General features: G+C 49.7%; 1 protein-coding gene across 5 annotated transcripts in view; it reads right to left on the bottom strand.

Annotated features, from left to right (window-relative positions):
• The window catches only part of Sorcs2 (sortilin-related VPS10 domain containing receptor 2), a 368,293-nt gene that overhangs the window by 59,399 nt on the left and 288,456 nt on the right, over nt 1-20,438 (bottom strand). For all 5 annotated transcript variants that reach the window (XM_039091958.2, XM_039091954.2, NM_001107225.2 and 2 more), the window contains exon 4: nt 2,617-2,781. In XM_039091958.2, the coding sequence (XP_038947886.1) occupies nt 2,617-2,781 (165 nt within the window). The remainder of the gene's footprint in view (nt 1-2,616; nt 2,782-20,438) is intronic.

Below are 20,438 nucleotides of genomic sequence, written 5' to 3'. Positions count from 1 at the left end.
CCCTAGTAGCCAAGAACCACACCTAGAACATTCCAGAAAAGCCTGGCACAGTCCCAGCTACCTACAGACCCAGGACCAATGCCCAACACACTGCTCTGAACCAGAGTGCTTCGCAGTGTGTGCCTCTCAGCAGTGTCCAGACGCCTGGCTAACAGCAAATTTGTAGATTTGTAAGGTCAAAGCTGGCCTGATCCACTACAGACCCAGCTTCTTGGGCATCTAAACATTGACAGACCACCAAGCACCCACAAAACTCAAGCCGGCCATCACTTACTAATTTCCCCAAATCCCTCAGTCCTTTTATAACAGCAATTAAACCTTTTTTCCCTCTCCTTTCTTCCCTTGTCATCACAGAAAAGAGCCAAGGAAAATAACCAAGGTTTCAGCTCCATTAATTTTTCAGGGCACCATAAATTAAGGAGCAATTGCAACACAGTCAATTTCTTCAGGAAAATAACTCGCCATGGCTGTGCTTTGGTCTAATTACATGGAAGGCTAAGTACTGCTATTAATACCCATAAGGATGTGCAGCCCTGAGGGAAAAAGATAGGAACAGGCAGGCAGCCATAGGCAAGGGACACTAGAACTTGGCAAGAAGGCTGGGCTCTGGGGAAAGCTGGCCTTGGCCATCACCAAGGACTCCACTTAGGGTTCTCTTACCTGGCTGATCCCCATTAATAGGAATTTGTCATTGGTCCATATGTTCATTCATTTAACCAACTTCTATCCATCCACTCATCCATCTACCCATTTATTTACCATCTAACTCCTGCCCACATATCCATCCACCATCCTACTTACCCAGGTATCTCTCCACTACCCCATATTCCTATGTATTCAACCCTGGAACCCATCCATCTATTCATAATACACACACACACACACACACACACACACACACACACACACACACACAATCAGTTTATCCAAATCTATTCATCCATCCATAATCTACCTATGGTGGATTAAATAGGTTTGACCACCAAAGACTCATGCGTTTAAATGCTTGACCATAAATAATGGCATTACTAGGAGGCGTGGCTTTGTTGGAGGAACTGTGCTACCGTGCAGGTAGGCTTTGAGGTTTCCTATGCTCAAACTCTGCACACAGTATGGCACAGTCTCCTTCTGTTGCCTCAGATCAAGATGTAGAACTCTCAGCTCCTCCATCGCCATGTCTGCCTGTACACTGCTATGCTTCCCTCCATGATGATAATAAACTGAACTTCTAAAACTGTAAGCCAGTCCCAATGAAATAGTTTCCTTAATAAGAGTTGCCTTGGTCATGGTGTCTCTTCACAGCAATAAAATCCAAACTAAGACACTATACATCTACGTAAAATCTATTCATCCAGCCATTTTTCCATCATCTGCTCATCTATCTATCCCTATATTCATACATAATCTATCCAGTCGTGCACCTTTCCATCCATCCATCCATCCATCCATCCATCCATCCATCCATCCATCCATTCATCCATCCTTGCCTATGTCCATCTATAATATATCCACCCAGCATATATTTTCAGAGAACACTTGATTTTATAATGGTAAAATATAAATCCAACATGGCTACCTTCCAAGAGCTCAGTCCTAGTGTGTGTGTGTGTGTGTGTGTGTGTGTGTGTGTGTGTGTGTGTGTGCGTGCGCGCGCGCACTACAGATTGTGATCAAACACTAACAGAAACACACAACTGCATGTTAGTACTAGGGAAGGGGCACAGGAGCAGGAAGAACATGGAACATGTGTTCATGTTTATTGCATTTCAGGTACAGAGGTCTGACAGAATGGATACATGCCGGCCGTCACACCTGTCCCTCTCCCAGGGGCTGATGAACAGCAGTTTCCAGTGGTTGCTGCACAGGCCGTCGGGAGGGTTCAGATACAGTCATAGACATAAGTACACCAAGCACGTCCATGTGTGCATGTAGTGGGCTTCCTAAGGATGGGCAGAGACTTAACCATGAAGATAAATCAATGCTACTTTAACCCAAAGCACATAGAGGCCACCAGGTCTGGGAAAGGGGGACCATTTCTCCCCAGAGACCCAAAGACATTCAATTTTAGCCCAGAGACATTAATTTTACACTTCTGGCATCTAGATCTGTGATAAGACACATTTTTGGCATTTAAATCCTTAAATCTGTGGTCCCTGCTCATCATGGCTGCAGGAAATGAAACAGTAGCCCTCCACCTGAGCATGTTCTAGCCTAAGGTAGAGGGAGAGAGGCAGAGGGCAAGGACTCAGTATTACCTAAGACCTCCTGACTCAGCTCATAGGCCTCTGTGTACCAAGGGCAGCTCACTTGATAGACACAGTGTGGCAGGTACTGCATGTCTGTCACCAGGGCTAGAGACCCCTTCTGGGACCTTTCTCTTGCCTTTTATATGGTATGGTGGCACCTCTAGTCATTGTAACACACACCATTGATGTGAGACTCCCCATGCTGATACACGGCCACACGAGTGTCTCAATGAGAGCAACATTGAGGTTCACACCTCCCAGCTCCAGCAAGGCTCTTCCTCATCAGTTGGGGGTTCCTGACAGGAACGCTGCTTCTGTCTTAATGTTCATCTGATTGGGACATAGGACCTCACATCCCATGTCCTCTTACCTTGCTGTCCTTGGTGTAGGCAAGAACCTTGTCCTCCTCCTTTGGGTGAAAGAGGAGAGTCTCCACAAGGAAGGGGACAGGATACTTCTGGAATGTGGTGCCCTCGTCAGTGCTGAGGAAGAGGCTCTGTTCCCTGTCACCGAGGGATGAGCTCACCAGGATGATCTGAAACACAGAATGTGAGACTGAAATCAGGGTCACTATTAGGAGGTGCGTGCCCCATCAATGCCACTCCCCACCTCACCCCCACTCTTGAAGGTCCTCTGCAGGAACTGTGGCAGAGAGCTGAGGCTTGACCTGGAATCCTGAAGTTCAAGGTCTCTACCATAAAGAGTAGGATAAGAGGAGAGCTGAGATGGGTATGAGTATCACTCAGGACGTCTGAATGAGAACTGTGTAATACAGGTGATGTGAGGGACATGGGTGATGGGAGTGGAGGTGCCTGTCTGCAGAAGAGAATGCTGCTAGGTGGGTAGTAGCCTAGATTTCAAAGGGTGATGAGGGGCTGACAGAGATGGAAAGGCTACTGCAAGGTCACTGCAGCCAATGGATTAGTGTCCCCTGAAAACATGTACCCATATACTAAGCCCCTGGGAAGATGAGAGTTGAGAATATATCATGTCCTAAGACCTCCATGTTGTGTTAGCTGTAGGTTTGGGGCTGTTCCTTGCCCTCAAAAAGTTCATTTTAGCAGCAGCATTTGTCTCCATTTTGGGCACAAACTTGGGGGGCAGGGTGACTGTACCATGGTGGGCATGTAAACAAGACCACCTGGCCAGCAAAATGACTTATTTCTAAAGGCAGAAAGAGAGGGGGGGAAAGAGAGTCATTGTAGAGATACACTAAAGTAAACTGGACCCTCTGAGTAAATGATATATTAAACCATAGCAGAAAAAACAGGCCTGTGATTTATCACACACACACCAGACAGAGGAAAGGCAGCAACACCCCTACCTGGATGCTGTAAAGAAGAGGTTGCCTGGTTTGTTTGGGGAGAGACAGGAGATAGGGCAAGAGGACTGAAAGAATGAATAGAAATTGGTAACTGGCAGGGGTGGGGGTGAGGGCATCTCTAAGATGTGCCAGAGACCTGGGATGGGGAAGGCTCCCAGGAGTCTATGGGAGTGACATTAGCAGAGACCCCTAGCAGTGGGGATAACCTGAAGTGGGCACTTCCTGTAGCCAGACAGGACCTCCAGTGGAGGGATATGAACACCAACCCACCCATAAAACGTTCAACCCAAAATTCGTCCGGTCTACAAGAAATACAGGGACAAAGATGGAGGAGCGATTGAGGGAATGGCCCAACAATAACTGGCCCAACTTGAGACCCATCGGAAGGGCAAGTACCAGTCCCTGACACTATTAATGATACTTTGTTATGCTTATAGACAGGAGCCTTGCATAGCTGTCCTCTGAGAGGCTCCACGCAGCTGCTGACAGGAGATGCAAAGACCCACAGCCAAATGTTGGATGGAGCTTGGGAAGTCTTATGGGACCCAAAGGGGATAGAGACTCCTCAAGAAGACCAACAAACAGAGTCAACTAACATGGCCCTTGGAGGCTCTCAGAGACTGAACCACCAATTAAAGAACTGAACCACACACACACACACACACACACACACACACACACACACACACACACACACACACAGAGCAGATGAGCAGAGCTTGGTCTTCATTCACATCCCCCAAAACTAGAGTGGGAGCTGTTGCCTGACTCTGGGAATCCATTCTCCTAACTGGGCTGCCTTGTCTGGCTGTGGAGGTACAGGATGCACCAGCCCTGAAGAGACTTGATGTGCCAGGATTGGGGATACCCAGGGGGGCCTACACCCTCTTAAAGGAGAAGGGGAGGAGGGATAGAGGGAGGGGTTGTGTGATGGGGGAGACTGGGAGGAGCAGGGTAGCAATCAGGTGGTGAATCGAATGAATGAATAAATCAGTGGGGAAAATAAAGAAGACATTACCTCGCCGTGAGAACATGCGCCACAGAATCAACTAAGGGCTCAAGGGGCTCACAGAGACCGAAGTGACAATCACAGACCTCTGTGGATCTGAGCTAGGGCCTCTGCATATACCTTATAGTTGCATAGTTGGTGTACTTATGGGACACCTAACAGTGGGAGTTGTGTGACTCTCTTGCCTATGCTTGGGACCCTTTGCTTTCTAACGGGTCACCTTATGCAGCCTCCATAGGAGGGTTTGTGCCTAGACTTATTCTAACTTGCTATACCTAGAGAAACAGAAGAGGAGTGGATATAGGGGAGAGAGGAGGTAGTAGGGGGATTGAGAGGAGGGAGGAAGGAAAACTGAGTTTGGGATGTAATATATGTAAAGAATTATTAAAACTAAAAAACAAAAAATAAGAAGTCACCTGACACCATGACGGTCATCTGTCAGCTGACACATATTGGCATCAAGGGACAGGAAGCTGAGAACTCCTAACGGCCCCAAGGGCTTAGGCCTAACTCAGTCCCCAGGTTGATATGGTGTCTTAGTCAGGATTTCTGTCGCTGTAATGAGACACTGTGACCAAAAAGCAAGTTGGGAAGGAAAGAGTTTGTTCAGCCTACACTTCCACATTGCTATTCCTCACCAAAGGAAGTCAGGACAGGAACTCAATCAGGGATGGAACCACTGCAATGGTATTTGCTAGAAGATTCCAGAGGGAGGCACTGTCTTTAGGACACTGGCTGGTGGGTGACCCTCAGGCCCCTGTGCTGTGGCTTGCTCTGCTGTCCTCTTTGTAGTGGGATTGTATCCTGCCTCTCCTAGGGTGAAGCAGCTCGGTAGTGATGGAATTCTGCCCTAGAACAGGCCTCTCCTCCCCTGCTATTTACTTAAGCATTCAGTTATATCACTAGGGAGTCATGAATATTTATTTTATACTTTGCATTGTAATTCATAAACTGTTTTGCTCAGAGCATCCAGCTGCAGCTCTCTGGAACTTTTGGCTCCCTTGTTCTTCCTTAGACAGTTCAAACTATGTGTCCATACCTTGACAAGAAGAAAAAAAGACATAACCCACCCAGAAATCCTGTGTTTGGCTCATCAGCCTGCTTAACATCCCTTTCTCCACCCCAGTCCCGAGATGCACAACTGGTTTGGCCAATCTTGTGCCTAGAGCCCACATGCTTCTCATTAAACTCTTTCCCATGGTGCGTTTGACGCGGCAACTGCTTGCCCTGGGCCTCCAGGTTGAACTTCATGCTCTGAGCAACTCCTATGACCGCCGGCATAGGAGTGGGTGGGCTTGGCAATTGGTCCATCCTGGGTGCACGGGGAATAGAATGTATGCATGAATGAGGAGATGGCTGGCCCCAACTCCACCTGCACTCCCATAGGATCCTGTTTGTTTTTCTCTTTGGGAGAACATTCTCATGAATATTCAAGTAGCCTGGAGGCCAACAACCAGAGAGTCTCATTTACTTCCTCCTCGCTGCTCCCAGTAGCAGACAGCACACATTAGTGAAGGCTTGTTCATTCATTCATTCATTCATTCATTCATTCATTCATTCTTCTATGACTGCTCACCCATGAGCAAGAAGGGGGCCTTCTTTGAGGAGGGGCACATAGGTAGCTATGCCTTGAATTGGTAGACTTCATTGGCAAACCAGGGTAGTGACGTGATGAACAGGGTTTCTAAGAGCAGGGTCCCTGGCCCAGCTCCCCTTTCCACCCCAGGCTCCTGTATCAGCCACCTCAACTCTGTGTTTCTGTGGTAGACTGAGGCAGTAGGTACCTTGCGTTTCTGGGTGTGTGCTGCTCCCTACATGGATGCACAGGAGGATGGGGATAGCCCAGCTCAGTCACTGGTGACTTCAAATGTTCTGAGTGCAAACTCCCAGACAACAAAACCCTACCTGCAGGTGGCCCCACACCAGTCAACCTGTGGGTGGGGTCATGGCCTTCCTCCTATATCTGCTTATCAAACAGCGTCCTGTCCACAAAGGCTCCCATTGCATAGGCTGCCTCTTCCAGGATACCCGTCTCCTACCACGCACCCCCATCCTGGTACAGAGTCAGTGCAGCCTCTTTACCCTCACCCAGAGTGGCTTGCACCATGAGCCTTGTGGCTGGTTATGCTCTCTGGGGAAGCCTCCCCACAGCCTGGCAAAGCTGGGTCTGTGTATCTACTGTAGCCATGTCCCAGCCTAGACAACTCCAACTGACCCAGAGTAGGTGCTGTGACTTCATTCCTGATTAAGAGCTCTGGGCTCAGGCCACCATACCCTGAGGTGGGTCCAGGCCTCTGTCTATGTGATCCTGAGGTGAATGCCAAGAACCCAGCAAGCTCGCTGAGGTCTATTTTCAGCCTTAAAACTGGGAGAATGAGGCAGAAAAGAAGAAAGTGCTGACAGGGATGAGAGTCCTGGGGCAAAAAGCAAATCAATTAGCAGCTTGGGGGTGGAGGCGGGCAGATTGCACTTCCAAATTGGGAGGCAGACTCTATTTCTAACAGGGTATTTTTACTACTTACTATTCTGGGGGAGACATATGGTACCTGAGCTAGGTCCTGGGGCCCGTGAGGCTGGGCTTCCTGAAATCAGAGGCAACGTGTTCAAACATGCTGTGGAAATACCTTGACACATTCGTTTGACTGATGGCTGGGCCTGAGCTCTAGGAAAGGCTAGTGAGCTACAGGGCCCAGCACAGGGTCAGACCCATAGGATAGGGAATGGTATACAGAGCACTCACAGCATAGCTACCAAGGAAGTGTGATTGCTTTCATTTCTCCAAGGTTATGCTGAGGCCAGTGAGGCCAAGGTCCTGGTGAATGGCATTCGCTTGGGCTGCACCCACTTCTTTCCCTTCATGTTTCCCTGCACCACCCAACTAAGGCCAATGCCAATGTCAAGGGCACAATTGCATCTGGAAGGCAACTAGCAAGCACCGGGGGTCTTGATACGGCAGAACATTCTACAAAGGCCTTCCTCCCTACCCCAAGGACCAGAAATGGCTCCCAGAAGTCTACAAGCCATCAACACGCTGGGGATGGATTTCTGACTGCATGAAGCTCCCTGGACCTTTCTCCACCCTGGTCACTGTCAGTGCACACACATGTCCAGAGCCCCTATTGCAGCAAGCCCTTCCTCCAAAGTACCTCTGTTCACAAGGCCCACAGGGACAGAGAGAGGACCTCTGTGTTTGGGAGCACAGCCCGTGAATGCTCCAGCTGCCCTACTGCAGCAGACAGATAACTTCTATGGAAGGTCAGTGCAGCCACATATGAAGGGTTTGGGGGCAGCTCCTGGCAGAAGTGGGGCATGCTGGGTGGGACCTGTGCTCTATTCTTGTTCCCTTGGCTGTATCAGGAATCCTGACTGCTTTGAGGTCTTCTTCTGGCCTCCAGATTTAGTCCAGTCTCCTTCCTGTCTGCTGTGGTCCATGGGATACTAGTTAGAGCCTCCTAGTCCGATGTGCCCCTGTGACCCCTTCCCTCCGAGGCTTCGTGTGGCTTTTCTGCTCACCAGGTGCTGGATGTCACTTCCCTGGTCCGAATCCTGCCATAAAGCTTTCAACTCACTTCTTCCAAAAGCTAATGCTAACTCCCAGCCAACCCCAGTGACACACATCAGACTTCAACCACTTACACGGGGCTTACAGAAAACAAAAGAAAGTAAATGTCATCTTTGCTTGCCAGAGCCTTGCTGGGCAGCCCCACGGACCTTCCTTCCTGTCTCTCCATTATGTATGTGTGTGCGATTGTGGGGTGTACTGCCAGCCTAAGCCTCAAGACTAGTATCACCTGTTTGCTTAGCTCCCCACCCCCACATGTTCCCGGCCAGCCAGATAGACCCAGCTGGGAATCCAGGAAGCTTGGTTTTGACTGCTGGAGAGGCAGACAGTGGAGGCAAACACAGAGGCGCCACCCCCAGATCTGAAATTAGAACCTGCCTGAATCTCATCTGGAGGTGAGTCATGAGGAATGAGAATTCTCTAGCCCAGTGCCTCGAGACTTGCAAATGGGGGCTCGGCACCCTCTGGTGAGATCTCTGGAGAGGCAGGAGTGGTCATCTGTTTGGCCATCTCCAGGGCACAGTGATAGGTATACTAGAGGAATGGGAGGCGGGAGCTGAAGGAGCCAGATGGGTTAGTTAAATGAGACCTCAGACAAAGGCAGCACAGACAGGGGGTGGATGGGTGCTAACAGTGCTTGCAGTTGGGGTTCGGTGGCTTGGGTAGGGAATGAGTGACATGGGTCACACATGCTGCTGGCACAGGCAAATATAGACAGAAGGACAGTCATCCTAACATGTGACCATCACCTCAGCCCATCTAGGCCTTCACTCTAGCTGGCCTGTGTACCATGTACAGAACCCTCTGGGTCCCAACGTTAAAGTCCCTTTCCCATGCCTGCTGTAGTTTCTGATGATGAAAAGATCTAGAACTATATTAGCAGCCAAAGGCCAGGATTTAGTCCATTCCCTTTGTGCCTGCTGAACAATGCACACTTCACCCAGACCTTTCCCTGTAGAGCCTCTTTGGCCTTGATGTCTCCGATTTCTCGTCTTTGGCCTACAAGATCTAGGACTTGGCTGCCTCAAGACAATCAGCTCTTTCAGCAGCGTGAGCTTGCTGTGAGCTAGGAACTGCATTCCTGCATCAAGGTGACAAGATGGAAATATGTGTTGGGACAGGATGCAGATGACACCTGTTCACAGCATGATTCCCCAGAGATTTGAGCTCCCATTGTGCAGAATACATCAGAGCGTCCTCATGCCCCAGCTGGGAGCTGCTGTAGTTTCTTAGAAATTTACCAGGAATGCTGTGAGAGGACAGTACACAGAGCATAAAAGCACTTGGCACACAGACCTAATGGCCTGAGTTCTGTCCCTGGAACCACAGTGGAAGGAAAGAACCAACCAAGTTGTCCTGTAACCTCTACATGTGCACCGTGGCATCCGTGTGCCCACCCCGTCACCCTAGTACTAAACAAACAAATTCATCGGGAGCCAGCAGACCACAGCAAGACTGTCTGAATAGACACAGGTGTTCTTGGCAGGGCACCCCAACTCTCCTTATTTGATATAATAGTTCCTTCTCTATTGCTATAATCAAAACTGTCACCAAGGCAACTTGGAGAAGAAAGTTTATGGTTTTCCAGAGTCCATGATGGCAGAGTGCAGGCATGGCTGCAAGAGCAGGCAGTTGAGGGCCCACATTTGGAACCACAAAGCAGAGAAAGTAAACCAGAAACGCCACAAGTCATTGAACCCCGAAGCACACTCCGCTGACACACTTCCTTCCACAAGCTCATACCGCCTAAGCCTTCTCAAACAGTGTCATCCACAGAGAACAAAGTATTCAAATGCCAGAGACTGTGCAGGACAGGGGCTCGGGGGTGGGGGGGTGGGGGGTAGGGGTGGAGTCTCATTGAAGCCATCGAATCTGGAGAGGGGTTACTTCAGAGCTTATGAAGGACTGGAGGGTGAGAACTGGGCCCACAGGTAGTGATTGACAGGATGTATGGTACTGGGGTTGTAGAGACACCATACACAGGATTCCTGTTATTTATCTACACCAATGCCCTGTGGGACCATCACAATGACCAGGAGGGCAACCTCCCACCCCCCTTACCTGTCTCAGTTCTGGGCAGGATGCATTCATAAACACAAGCTTTATTCTTACATAACACCCTGGGTGGGAGAATGCTCTTGTCTCTCTTCCAGACAGAGAAGCAGGAGCCTGGAGGAGGAAATGACTTGCCCAGGGTCATGTAGCCATATGCTCTCCCACAGACACATGGATGGCTCGGCTCGTGTGGCAGCCACCCTGCCTCTGTGCTCACATTTTGGGCTGATGAACACTCAGCGCTGATTTAGTAAAGCAGCCACTCAAACACAATCACAGAATTGATTGTCAGCTAAGGGCTGGTTCAGCTTTAATTACTGACTTGACAATTGCTGAAACGCCAAGAAATGTCCCCCGGGCACACTTGTAAATTGAAAGGAAGAGGCACGCCTTTCCCTTGGCCAGGGGCTGCCTTGAAACGTGGCACCTGATCGATAGTCATCGGAGAAGGAAGGCATATTTTGGGAGACATAAAAACAACTCACCACCCACGTTCTACAACCTTGATTTATGGCTAATCTTGTCAATAACATGGAACTCGAGGCTGGGGTATTGTTGAGACCTCTGTTCTCTGAGGGGCTGTGCGTGGAGGCCCTGGAGGGGATGTGGTTTAATTGCGTTTGTTTGCCTGTCTGAAGGCATTTCGCCGACAATGCAAAGAAACCTACTCGCCTGGGCAGTGTGTGGAGGACGGTGAATTCTCTGGAGTGACTGTGTTGGCAAGATTGTCTTTTATCGGGACCGTTGTGTTAACTACGTAAGATTAGATCAGTGAACAATTTGTTCATTCATCTGCCCTAATTGAACAGCAGGAGGCGAGGGACCGCCTGGCAGCACCCTTAGTGTTCTGGCTTTGCAGGGCTGCCTGCGCCTGGGTAATGGTGGCACTGTGGGAATGACAGGGTTCCCTAAGACGTTCTCATGAAATAGTCACAAGCCAGAGACTAAGGTGTCATTGTCACCACTAGACCAGAAGTAAGGTGGTGCAAAGGTACTTCTCAGCTTGGCCATTCTGGTCATTGTCCCTGGAGAAGGATGATGGAGGCCTCAGAGCCAGTTGGCCTGCATGCCCACTTAGGGACTATTGATAATCTGGTCAGAGAACCCAGTGAGGATAGAGCTGAATGGCCCACACTGAGGCTTCCTGTTTGGCCCTCACTGCAGTTTCCTGTTGCCCCTCACTGCAGCTTCCTGTTGTCCCTCACTGCAGCTTCCTGTTGTCCCTCACTGCAGCTTCCTGTTGCCCCTCACCGCAGCTTCCTGTTGTCCCTCACTGCAGCTTCCTGTTGTCCCTCATTGCAGTTTCCTGATGTCCCTCACTGCAGCTTCCTGTTGTCCCTCACTGCAGCTTCCTGTTGTCCCTCACTGCAGCTTCCTGTTGTCCCTCACTGCAGCTTCCTGTTGTCCCTCACTGCAGCTTCCTGTTGTCCCTCACTGCAGCTTCCTGTTGTCCCTCACTGCAGCTTCCTGTTGTCCCTCATTGCAGTTTCCTGTTGTCCCTCACTGCAGCTTCCTGTTGTCCCTCACTGCAGCTTCCTGTTGTCCCTCACCACAGTTTCCTGTTGCCCCTCACCGCAGCTTCCTGTTGTCCCTCACTGCAGCTTCCTGTTGTCCCTCATTGCAGTTTCCTGTTGTCCCTCACTGCAGCTTCCTGTTGTCCCTCACTGCAGCTTCCTGTTGTCCCTCACTGCAGCTTCCTGTTGTCCCTCACTGCAGCTTCCTGTTGTCCCTCACTGCAGCTTCCTGTTTTGCCCTTTCCTTGGCTTCCTGTTAGGCCCTGACTACAGCTTCCTCATGTCTCTCACTGCAGCTTCCTGTTTTGCCTTTTCCTTGGCTTCCTGTTAGGCCCTGACTACAGCTTCCTGTAGCTCCTTACTACTCTGTTGGCCCTCACCGCACTTTCCTTTCCAACTGGCTGCTACAATTTCTGTTTGGTTCTTACCGCAACTTCCTCAAATACCCCCAGTCCCTGTGGCTTCCTGTTTGGTCCTTACAGCAGCAGTGTTGTGTAGAGCAGAGAAGAACCTTACACAGGAAACCACAGTGTCCAGCCATAGCCAACACCTGAGTGACACGGCAGTGGCACATTGATTACTCAGCATGGACAACATGGGTGACAAGATAACCAGACTTGGATTAACACTGTGTGTTAGGTCCCAAAGAAATCTAGGATCAATGACTAACTGGGGTGACCATTGACATCAAATCTGGCCACCAGTGTCTCTCAGCATAACAAGTTCTTGTTATAGAATCCTAGTTCCTTTCAGCTCCTCACTCCTACCCCCCACCTTAAATCTCTCAGCCCCTGAGCTTCATTTTCCTTCCACAGCTTCTGATTTCTATATAACTCAGCCATTTTGGCCATGTGCTTTCTTTTTTCTGCTCTTGGCTTCTTTCTTGGTCCTCTGCTTGGTCCAGGCTCCGGGTTCCGCCTCTTGACCCTCTCTTGTCTTTTCCTCTCTTGCTCCCTCCCTGATCTCATGGTCATGTTCAATCTGGACTCTACCAGATGCCTCAGGCTGTTCTCTCCCTCATATCTACACTAAATCCCTTCTCATCAACAACACCTAGGACAGCCCTGTCCTCAGGTTCATTCACTGGGTACCAGGACTAGACAGAATGCTTTCTGTGTTTTTTAAATGGCCCTTTGCTGAAGTAAGCCAGGCCTTGCAGGCACTCAGGTGAGTGTCTCTAAGGTCTATGTGATGAAGGCTTGGTCCCTATCCTGTGTAGAAGTGATGGAACCTGAGGGGAGGCCAGTGGAAGCAAGGTCACTTGGGGGTGTGACCTTGAAGGGGACATGACTCAGGCCCCTTCCTTGACATTTTCTCTCTACTTCCTGGCCATCGTGGGGTCAAGAGGTCACCTCTGTCACAAGCCCCTACAATGGTACTCTGAGTCAGGTGCAACAGCAGAGGCAGTGGGGCGTGGACTGTGAGCCACACAAACTTTCCTTAATAAAACAATAATTTCACGTAGTAGCTCAACTTTTGGATACTTTGTGAGTTCTATTTTCTTTCCTTTTCCAACCCTCTTCTTCCACCCTTTCAACCTCCTAACACTAGGTGGGAGAGAAAATAAAAGGACAGAGGAGAAAGGGGTGGCATCATCGTAGACTACTTCCTGCTGACTAGAGGCATCGAGTTCCTTGGGGAAAGTTTGGCCTTCACCATCAGGATATCTAATTTCGTCTTTTGTTCTCTTCACACACGACTACGTGACAAACTACAGCCAACAGCATCTAGCCACCAGCCAGCCTACCAGCCCCTTCCATGGGGGCTCTAGTACTTAACACCTGCTGAAAAGTGCCCAGAATCCCAAACATCACACGATTGCAGGAACTATCTGCATCTGGCAAAACAAAAACACCACACCAAACAACAACAACAACAAAAACACACCTCTGCTTGAGCACGCGGCAAACCACAGTCAGCTGCTGTGGGCAGCCTGAAGCAGCCACACATCCCCCCACCTGGGACTGACTAAAACGAAAACTTATTCCTATAACATTTCTGTGTTTTTAAAAAGAAACCAAAATTCTTACTACATCAAGTCTCTCAAGACAGCAATACCCAGGTCCCAGAGACAGCGGCTCTAATCCCGGCCACACAGTACCTGGTCATGTGGCTCCATGAGGCAGTAGCGCTAACATCCATGCTGCAGAGGGTGACCCTCAGCCCTTTGTGTCCAACCTTACCTGAGCTGGAGAGTACATTCAGCCCAAATCCTTGGCTTCACAAGGCACAGGCTGGCTTATGATAGGCACTGACAAGGCAGGCAGAAACAAGCAACCGTGAACTCAAAGGAGGGCTTAGCCCCACACTGTCAGGCAGTACCTTAGCAAAACCTAAAGAGTGTGGGTGGGCCAGGAGATCCATCCAGCAGGGCGATGGGGAGGACAAGGCCTCACAAGCTACAGAGAGGATGGGAAAGGCAGCCCTGAGTCTAGAGGGGGAACTGTGGGGAGGTTCCAGGATGCAGCTGTGTGACAGAGAAGCACCAAGCCACAGTGGCCTGGTGTTCTCTATGGCAAAGACAGGGAAAGAGGCAGAGAGATGGTGGACAGAGTTGGGACAGGGACAGAAACGGACAATGCTACATACCAGTCAGATCAGAACATGGCAGTACCACAGGAAGCTCAAATATGGTGAGGATGGACTGAGTTTCTGCATGTACCATATGCCCAAGCCTTATCAGTGGTGGGGTGTGGTCTCTCTGAGCTCTGTTGTCAGTGGTGGAGTGTGGTGTCTCTGGGTCTACTGATTATTAATGATAGGCTACTGATGTCTCGAGGCATTAGTCAGTCGTGACAAATTCATGTCTGTAGATTAATACCCAGTGATGGGGTCTTAGTAACATCAATCATGGGGTTGCTGATGTCTCTGATCTCCAGTGGTTATAACTGATGTTCATGGAAAGAGATGGTGAGGCCTCTAATGTTATCCTATAGTCCTTGAATGTGGCCGTGGCAGTGGCCATGAGTTTTATCAGTTCCTTCTAATCCTTCTTATTGGGAGGTGAGTGGTGACATCATTCACATTTTCAAGGAGAGAGACCTGGAGGTGATTTTCCCAGGGCATTCAGCCACTGCAGGGGAGTGCAAGACAGAGCTAACTGAAGAGGTGGCATGTCCCAATAAAAAGGACACTTTTTGTCCTGTACCCAGAGCCCTCCCTGTGGTAGCCTGGTCATGGCTTCTCCCACAGGCAACAAACAGAGGGTGAGGCAGGGTTCGGGTGGGAAACAGGTAAGGTAAGATGGTTCTGGCCTCCCACAAAGCCCAGTGACACCTGAAGCTAGCTCACAGCTGAGTTGCAGAGCTGAAGCCAGCCCAGGACAAGCTGGACCACATATTTTATGATGCTGAAATCATCATCCCTATCCCCGAGCTTTGCTTGAATGCTCCTGGTGATGGGAGGCTTCCTACCTCTTCCTGAAAGTGTTCCCATAGCAGTCTCATTCCAGCAGGGAATAATAAATAATAATAATAATAATAATAATAATAATAATAATAATAATAATTCCAGCTTTGCAGCCAGCAGACCTGAGCTGAACTCTGGCTATGTTTGAACATGTAGCCTGGAACCAGTTCAGTGACCCATGGGAGCCTCAACCTAACCCTTGGAAAGCAAAAAGACACCGGGCGGCCTCTCTTTTGTCTCTTCTACCTCTTGAGCTTCAGGTTTGCAGCCTGGTAAGGAATACACTGCTTCCTTCCTAATTGAGGCTGCTCTGGGCACCTCTCCCTCTGGAGGACCCCAGGCTTCAGGGCAGGGTGTGCTACTCTTGACCAGATGCCATTTGAGTCCATCCCAAACATGCTAATTACAACTCACAGGATTGCTATGACATCGGGAAGATGTTTGTGAATCTCAGATGAACACACTGACGACAGGGTGGCAGGTGTAATTCACGTTACCCGATGCCTGACCACTTCACCACATCCATTCTTGGTTCCTCCCCAAACGCAGCAACTTATGATCCCCATTGTCCAGAAGGGTAGTACTCTTTCCTGGGGGTGTCCAGCTCCACAACAGTGGCTGAGCAGGGGACAGAGATGCCCAGAAAGCAGCATTTCCGGTTCCAAGCCCTGCCACAGCCCTGTTGCTTGCCTTTGATCTGATTTATTGATCATGTGCCTCTGTAAGATTTTGTTCAGCAAAAGATCTTTTTGCAATTTAGGAAAAACATCTTCTGCACATTTGAATTCATCATTACTGCTCTAGTGCATGTACACACACACACACACACACACACACACACACGTGCGCAAGGGCATGGGCACAAACAGGGAAAGAGATAGGGGTACAAATACAGGCAAGAGTGATAGGCACTGGAGGACCTGTGAATGGTGCTTTTAGTCAGTTCCACACATGACCCTTCCCTGGCCAGGCTCTATCTAGTGTTTTGTTGGCATCACACAGGGCCTGGTCACAGCAAAACCTCCATCAACTGCTTAGGAGTCCCCTCCTTACGGATAGCAGTGGATGGTGTCACAGCCGATGGGGACAGATTCATGCCTCTGATTTACCATGTGGGTGCCAGCTCTCACTTATGGTGGCTTCTCACTGAATTCAGGGGCAACAGGAAGGGGAAGGGTACTCAGGGAGGCATGGAATCCCTGACACAGGAGATTGACCTGGCTGTCTGCCCGTTTGGGAGATAGGAACGTTTATGTCATGGACCTGGCTCTTCACTTACTAACTCCGAGCCCTGGCCTCAGCTTAGATTCTGAACGAGGCAAAGAACTCCCATTGCTACCCCACAGGCCTGTAGCAAGAGCCACCGATGTCAGGGTCACTCACAGTGCCAACGTGTATAGCTACACACAGGCCCAGGTGACGACAGATACCTGCCACCCGATGGGGACGATGTGAGCAGAACACAGCACACGTGCGGGGACAGGGATAAGGACAACACCAGCCTTTGAATGAGAGCATGTGGCACAGCTTTCTGCATTGCCTCTGGGAAGTGGTCACAGAAGCAGACAATAATGTCACAAGACGGAGACCCCAAGATGTCAGCAGGCCACCAGATGAAGTGCCATGCATGCGGCAGTTTGGAATCTGAGGGGCACAGGGACTGGGCAGCCCTGGCATGCTATATGGTGTATGAAGTGGTGATGGTGAGATAGAAAAGGAGAGAGGGAAAGTGGGGGATCAGGAGCTCCCCTGTTCACCCTCCAGGAATCCCTGGGGGCGGGGGAAGCAAGAGTGAGAAGGTGAGGCACAGCTGAGGAGGTTGCTGGGTAACATTGAGGAAACCCAGTCTCTGCCTTCACAGCCAAGGAAACTTCTAAAGACATGGAAACCACATGGGAGCTGGAGCCTGAGTTTAGTGGACCTCAGTTTCAGAGCAAATGTCCTCTTCTTTGACACTCTCAGCTCCCATACATCCATCAGTGGCCAATTCAAATGGACCTCCTCCATGGTCCCTTCTCACTCCTGCTTGTGTCCAGTCCCTGTCATGGCTCCTCCAGCAGTTCTCGTTCCTCAACTTCAGAACTCTTTCTTCTTCTGGACATTGGTTTCAGAGGCTCCCTGGTCTGATGGGTCTGGGTCTAGAGAACAGATGGTACTCACTCCACTGCTGCTTGCCTAGAAACTAGGTATAGGAGGAGTTTTCTAAAGGCTGAAGATTGTGGATGAAGGGATGCACATGTACGTGTGAGTGGAGGGATAGATAGATAATAGATAGATAGATGATGGGTATGTGATAGATAGATGATAGATAGATAGATAGATAGATAGATAGACAGACAGACAGACATAAGTGAGTAGATGAATGCATATATGGATGGCACATGGCATGCACATGATAATGGATATACATACATATACACATGCATATATATATACATACATACATACATACATACATACATACATACATACCTATGTATGTGGTGTGCGTTGGGGGATGTGGACAAGTAAATACTCATATGAGTGAATAGGAACACAGATAGATAAGACAGTCAACTGGCTTTGGGAGCTAAGTGATGAGTAGATGGACAGGTAGATGGATGGATGGATGGATGGATGGATGGATGGATGGATGGATGGATGGATGGGTGGAGAGATGGGTGGATGGATGGATGAGTAGATAAATGAACAATGGGTAGATGGGTGGGTGGATTGTGGATAGGTGGAAAGGTAAAAGGCAGGTGGATAGAAGGGTGATGGATGAGTGGATAAATAAGTGTTCAGGTAAAGAGTGGATGGGGAGATGGGTGGGTAGGTGGAGGACAGAGGGTGGTCAGTTGGGTGGACGGATATGAGCATGGACAGCCAGTTGGGAAAGTAACTGGGTGCAAAGGTGGATGGATGGGTGGATGAGTCCATGGGATGGTGAGTGGAAGAATAGATGAGCAGATAAGTCTGTAAGTGAATGTGTGTGTGTGTGTGTGTGAGTGTGAGTGTGTGAGTGCGTGTGTGAGTGTGTGTGTGAGTGTGTGTGAGTGTGTGAGTGTGTGTTTATGTGTGTGAGTGTGTGAGTGTGTGAGTGTGTGTGTGAGTGTGTGAGTGTGTGTGAGTGTGTGTGTGTGAGTGTGTGTGTGTTTATGTGTGTGTGTTTGTGTGTGTGAGTGTGTTTATGTGTGTGTGAGTGTGTGTGTTTATGTGTGTGTGAGTGTGTGTGAGCGTGTGTGTTTATGTGTGTGTGAGTGTGTGTGTGAGTGTGAGTGTGTGTGTGAGTGTGTATGTGTGTGTGTGTAAAATAGAAGGAAGGATGGATAAGTGGATGAATGGGCAGAACATAAGGTTTATCATCAAGTATTCCACGTTTCGTTGTGGCCCCTGCTCCCTAGCTGCCATTCCAAGCACTGCTGGTCCTTGTCACTGGACCCTGGCTCCTCACCTTTGCTGAGAGGTTCATTGGGTCAAACAAGGGCCCCAGGGAAGGCACACGGAGGGTGTTTTGGGGGAGCCTGGAGTGCTGTGAACCACTGTGGAGTACACTTGCCAGAAATCACATCCAAAATGCACATTGAAGAAACATAATTTCCACGTGGCTGGTTTTAAAACCAAGCAATTAAATGGTTTTACAGTCGGTTTTTAAAACAAGCTCATTGAGTTATGAGCATAAAGCATGTCTCCATCATGTCCAAGTTGCTCTGCCTTGAGATTTCCAGCGCGGTGGGTTTTATAATTAGGTTGCACGGCAGCTCCATCATGATTGAGGCCACTTTGCAGAACTCACTTTGTGGCCCGATGTGACATAATTAGACAAAGAAGCTCCCAATGAAGGGTTTACCTGGGGTCGTCTGAGAGGGCAGTTGGAGGGAGGCCAGAGCTGGGGCTGTGAAGGAGGAAAGTGAGGGAGGGCACCTGGGGAGGCATCACTCTCAGCCTGGAAAGGGAAAGCCTAGGATGCTTCTGGATGGAAGCCATTCTCTCCCTGTGTAAGTGGGTAATGTGCCATGACCTCTGCCACTGAGCTTGAAGGCCGCTGGCAGGCTACATCCCCAAAACATGATCTCAGGGGCCGGAGCCTAGGGGAAACTGGGCTGCCAGCCAATAGGATGGCCAGTTGGATAAAAATTTTCAGCAAATGAACAAATGCTTAGTATAAATATATGTATGATATTTGAGACACAGTAAGAATAGTCCATAGCTTTTGTGAAATTCAAATTTAACTCTGAGTTCTATCTAAACTTTTTGTCACGCTGCGCTTGAGTCTCTAAAGTAAGTTTAGAGACTTACTTTAGAGTAAAGTAAAGTAAGTGGGATCAGCCCACTGGTCCCTTGTGGCCAGTCTGAGGCCAACAACCATGGCGCCTCATTACCTATGATAAGTGGCAGGCATTGTAACAGGAGAATTTGGGTCTGAGGGGGCGCCAAGGGGCTTGCCAGTCCCTTGGGAAGAGAAAGGGGGAGCTTCATGCCAGCATCCATGAGCATGGAGAGCCAGTTGGGAAAGTCGCTTTAACAGAGTGTGGAAGAGGAGAGTGTGGACAAAGGAACACCAACATCCTGCAGCCTGTGAAACAGTGGTGACCTGAGCTTGGTCACGGAAGGGGTCTGGCCTGGGCCTCACCTGGCTTCTAGAATGGCTTCTCCCCATGGTCCTCCCGTCCCACTTTTCCAGGCTGAAGCTGGGAACTTTCAGGGGCTTAACATGGGGCCCTCTGGGCCAGCCTTGGCTTGTTCTGTCCCTCTCATCCTGGGCCCTCAAGGCTAGTACAGACTGGTACAGTGAGCGCACAGGACAGAACCTGGAAGCATGGACATGCTGTGGCCGTCAGGTGGATCACACTGCCACACACGCCTATTGGAGTCCTACAGGCTGGACCCCTGGCCAGTTCTGCTGGAAGCTGTAGGTGTGCTGGGGACAGTGACCCTTGGTCCCACATGGGCATCCTCCACTGGGACATTGACAGCTTAGGCAGAGGCCTGCCCTGGAGGCAGCAGCCAGTGCTCACCTGGACATGGAGTGGAGATTTGGGGGAAGGGGTGTTGTCCTCCCCTGCTGTCCCTGTGTCTCCTCTCCATCCTCCCATACCCAAGCATCAGTTCTTCCACTGTGGCCAACCACCCTAAGTCCATCTTGGACTCCTGGCATGGCCTGTCTGGGTGATCTCACCATTTCGTGATCAAGCTCCAGTGCCCATGGCACTCAGCTTGACGTCCAGCCCCTTCCTCCTCCCATGTGCCAAAGGGGTCACCATTATCTCTCAGCCTTCCATGCTACGTCCCACGGCAAAGCCATAAGAGTCACCTTACGTACCCTTACATTAAGCTCCAT

The sequence above is a fragment of the Rattus norvegicus genome, chromosome 14 (assembly GCF_036323735.1).
Source record: "Rattus norvegicus strain BN/NHsdMcwi chromosome 14, GRCr8, whole genome shotgun sequence".
Classification (NCBI taxonomy): Eukaryota; Metazoa; Chordata; class Mammalia; order Rodentia; family Muridae; genus Rattus; species Rattus norvegicus.
Note: the sequence above shows the minus strand (reverse complement) of the source record. Positions and strands in the feature narration are given on the sequence as shown.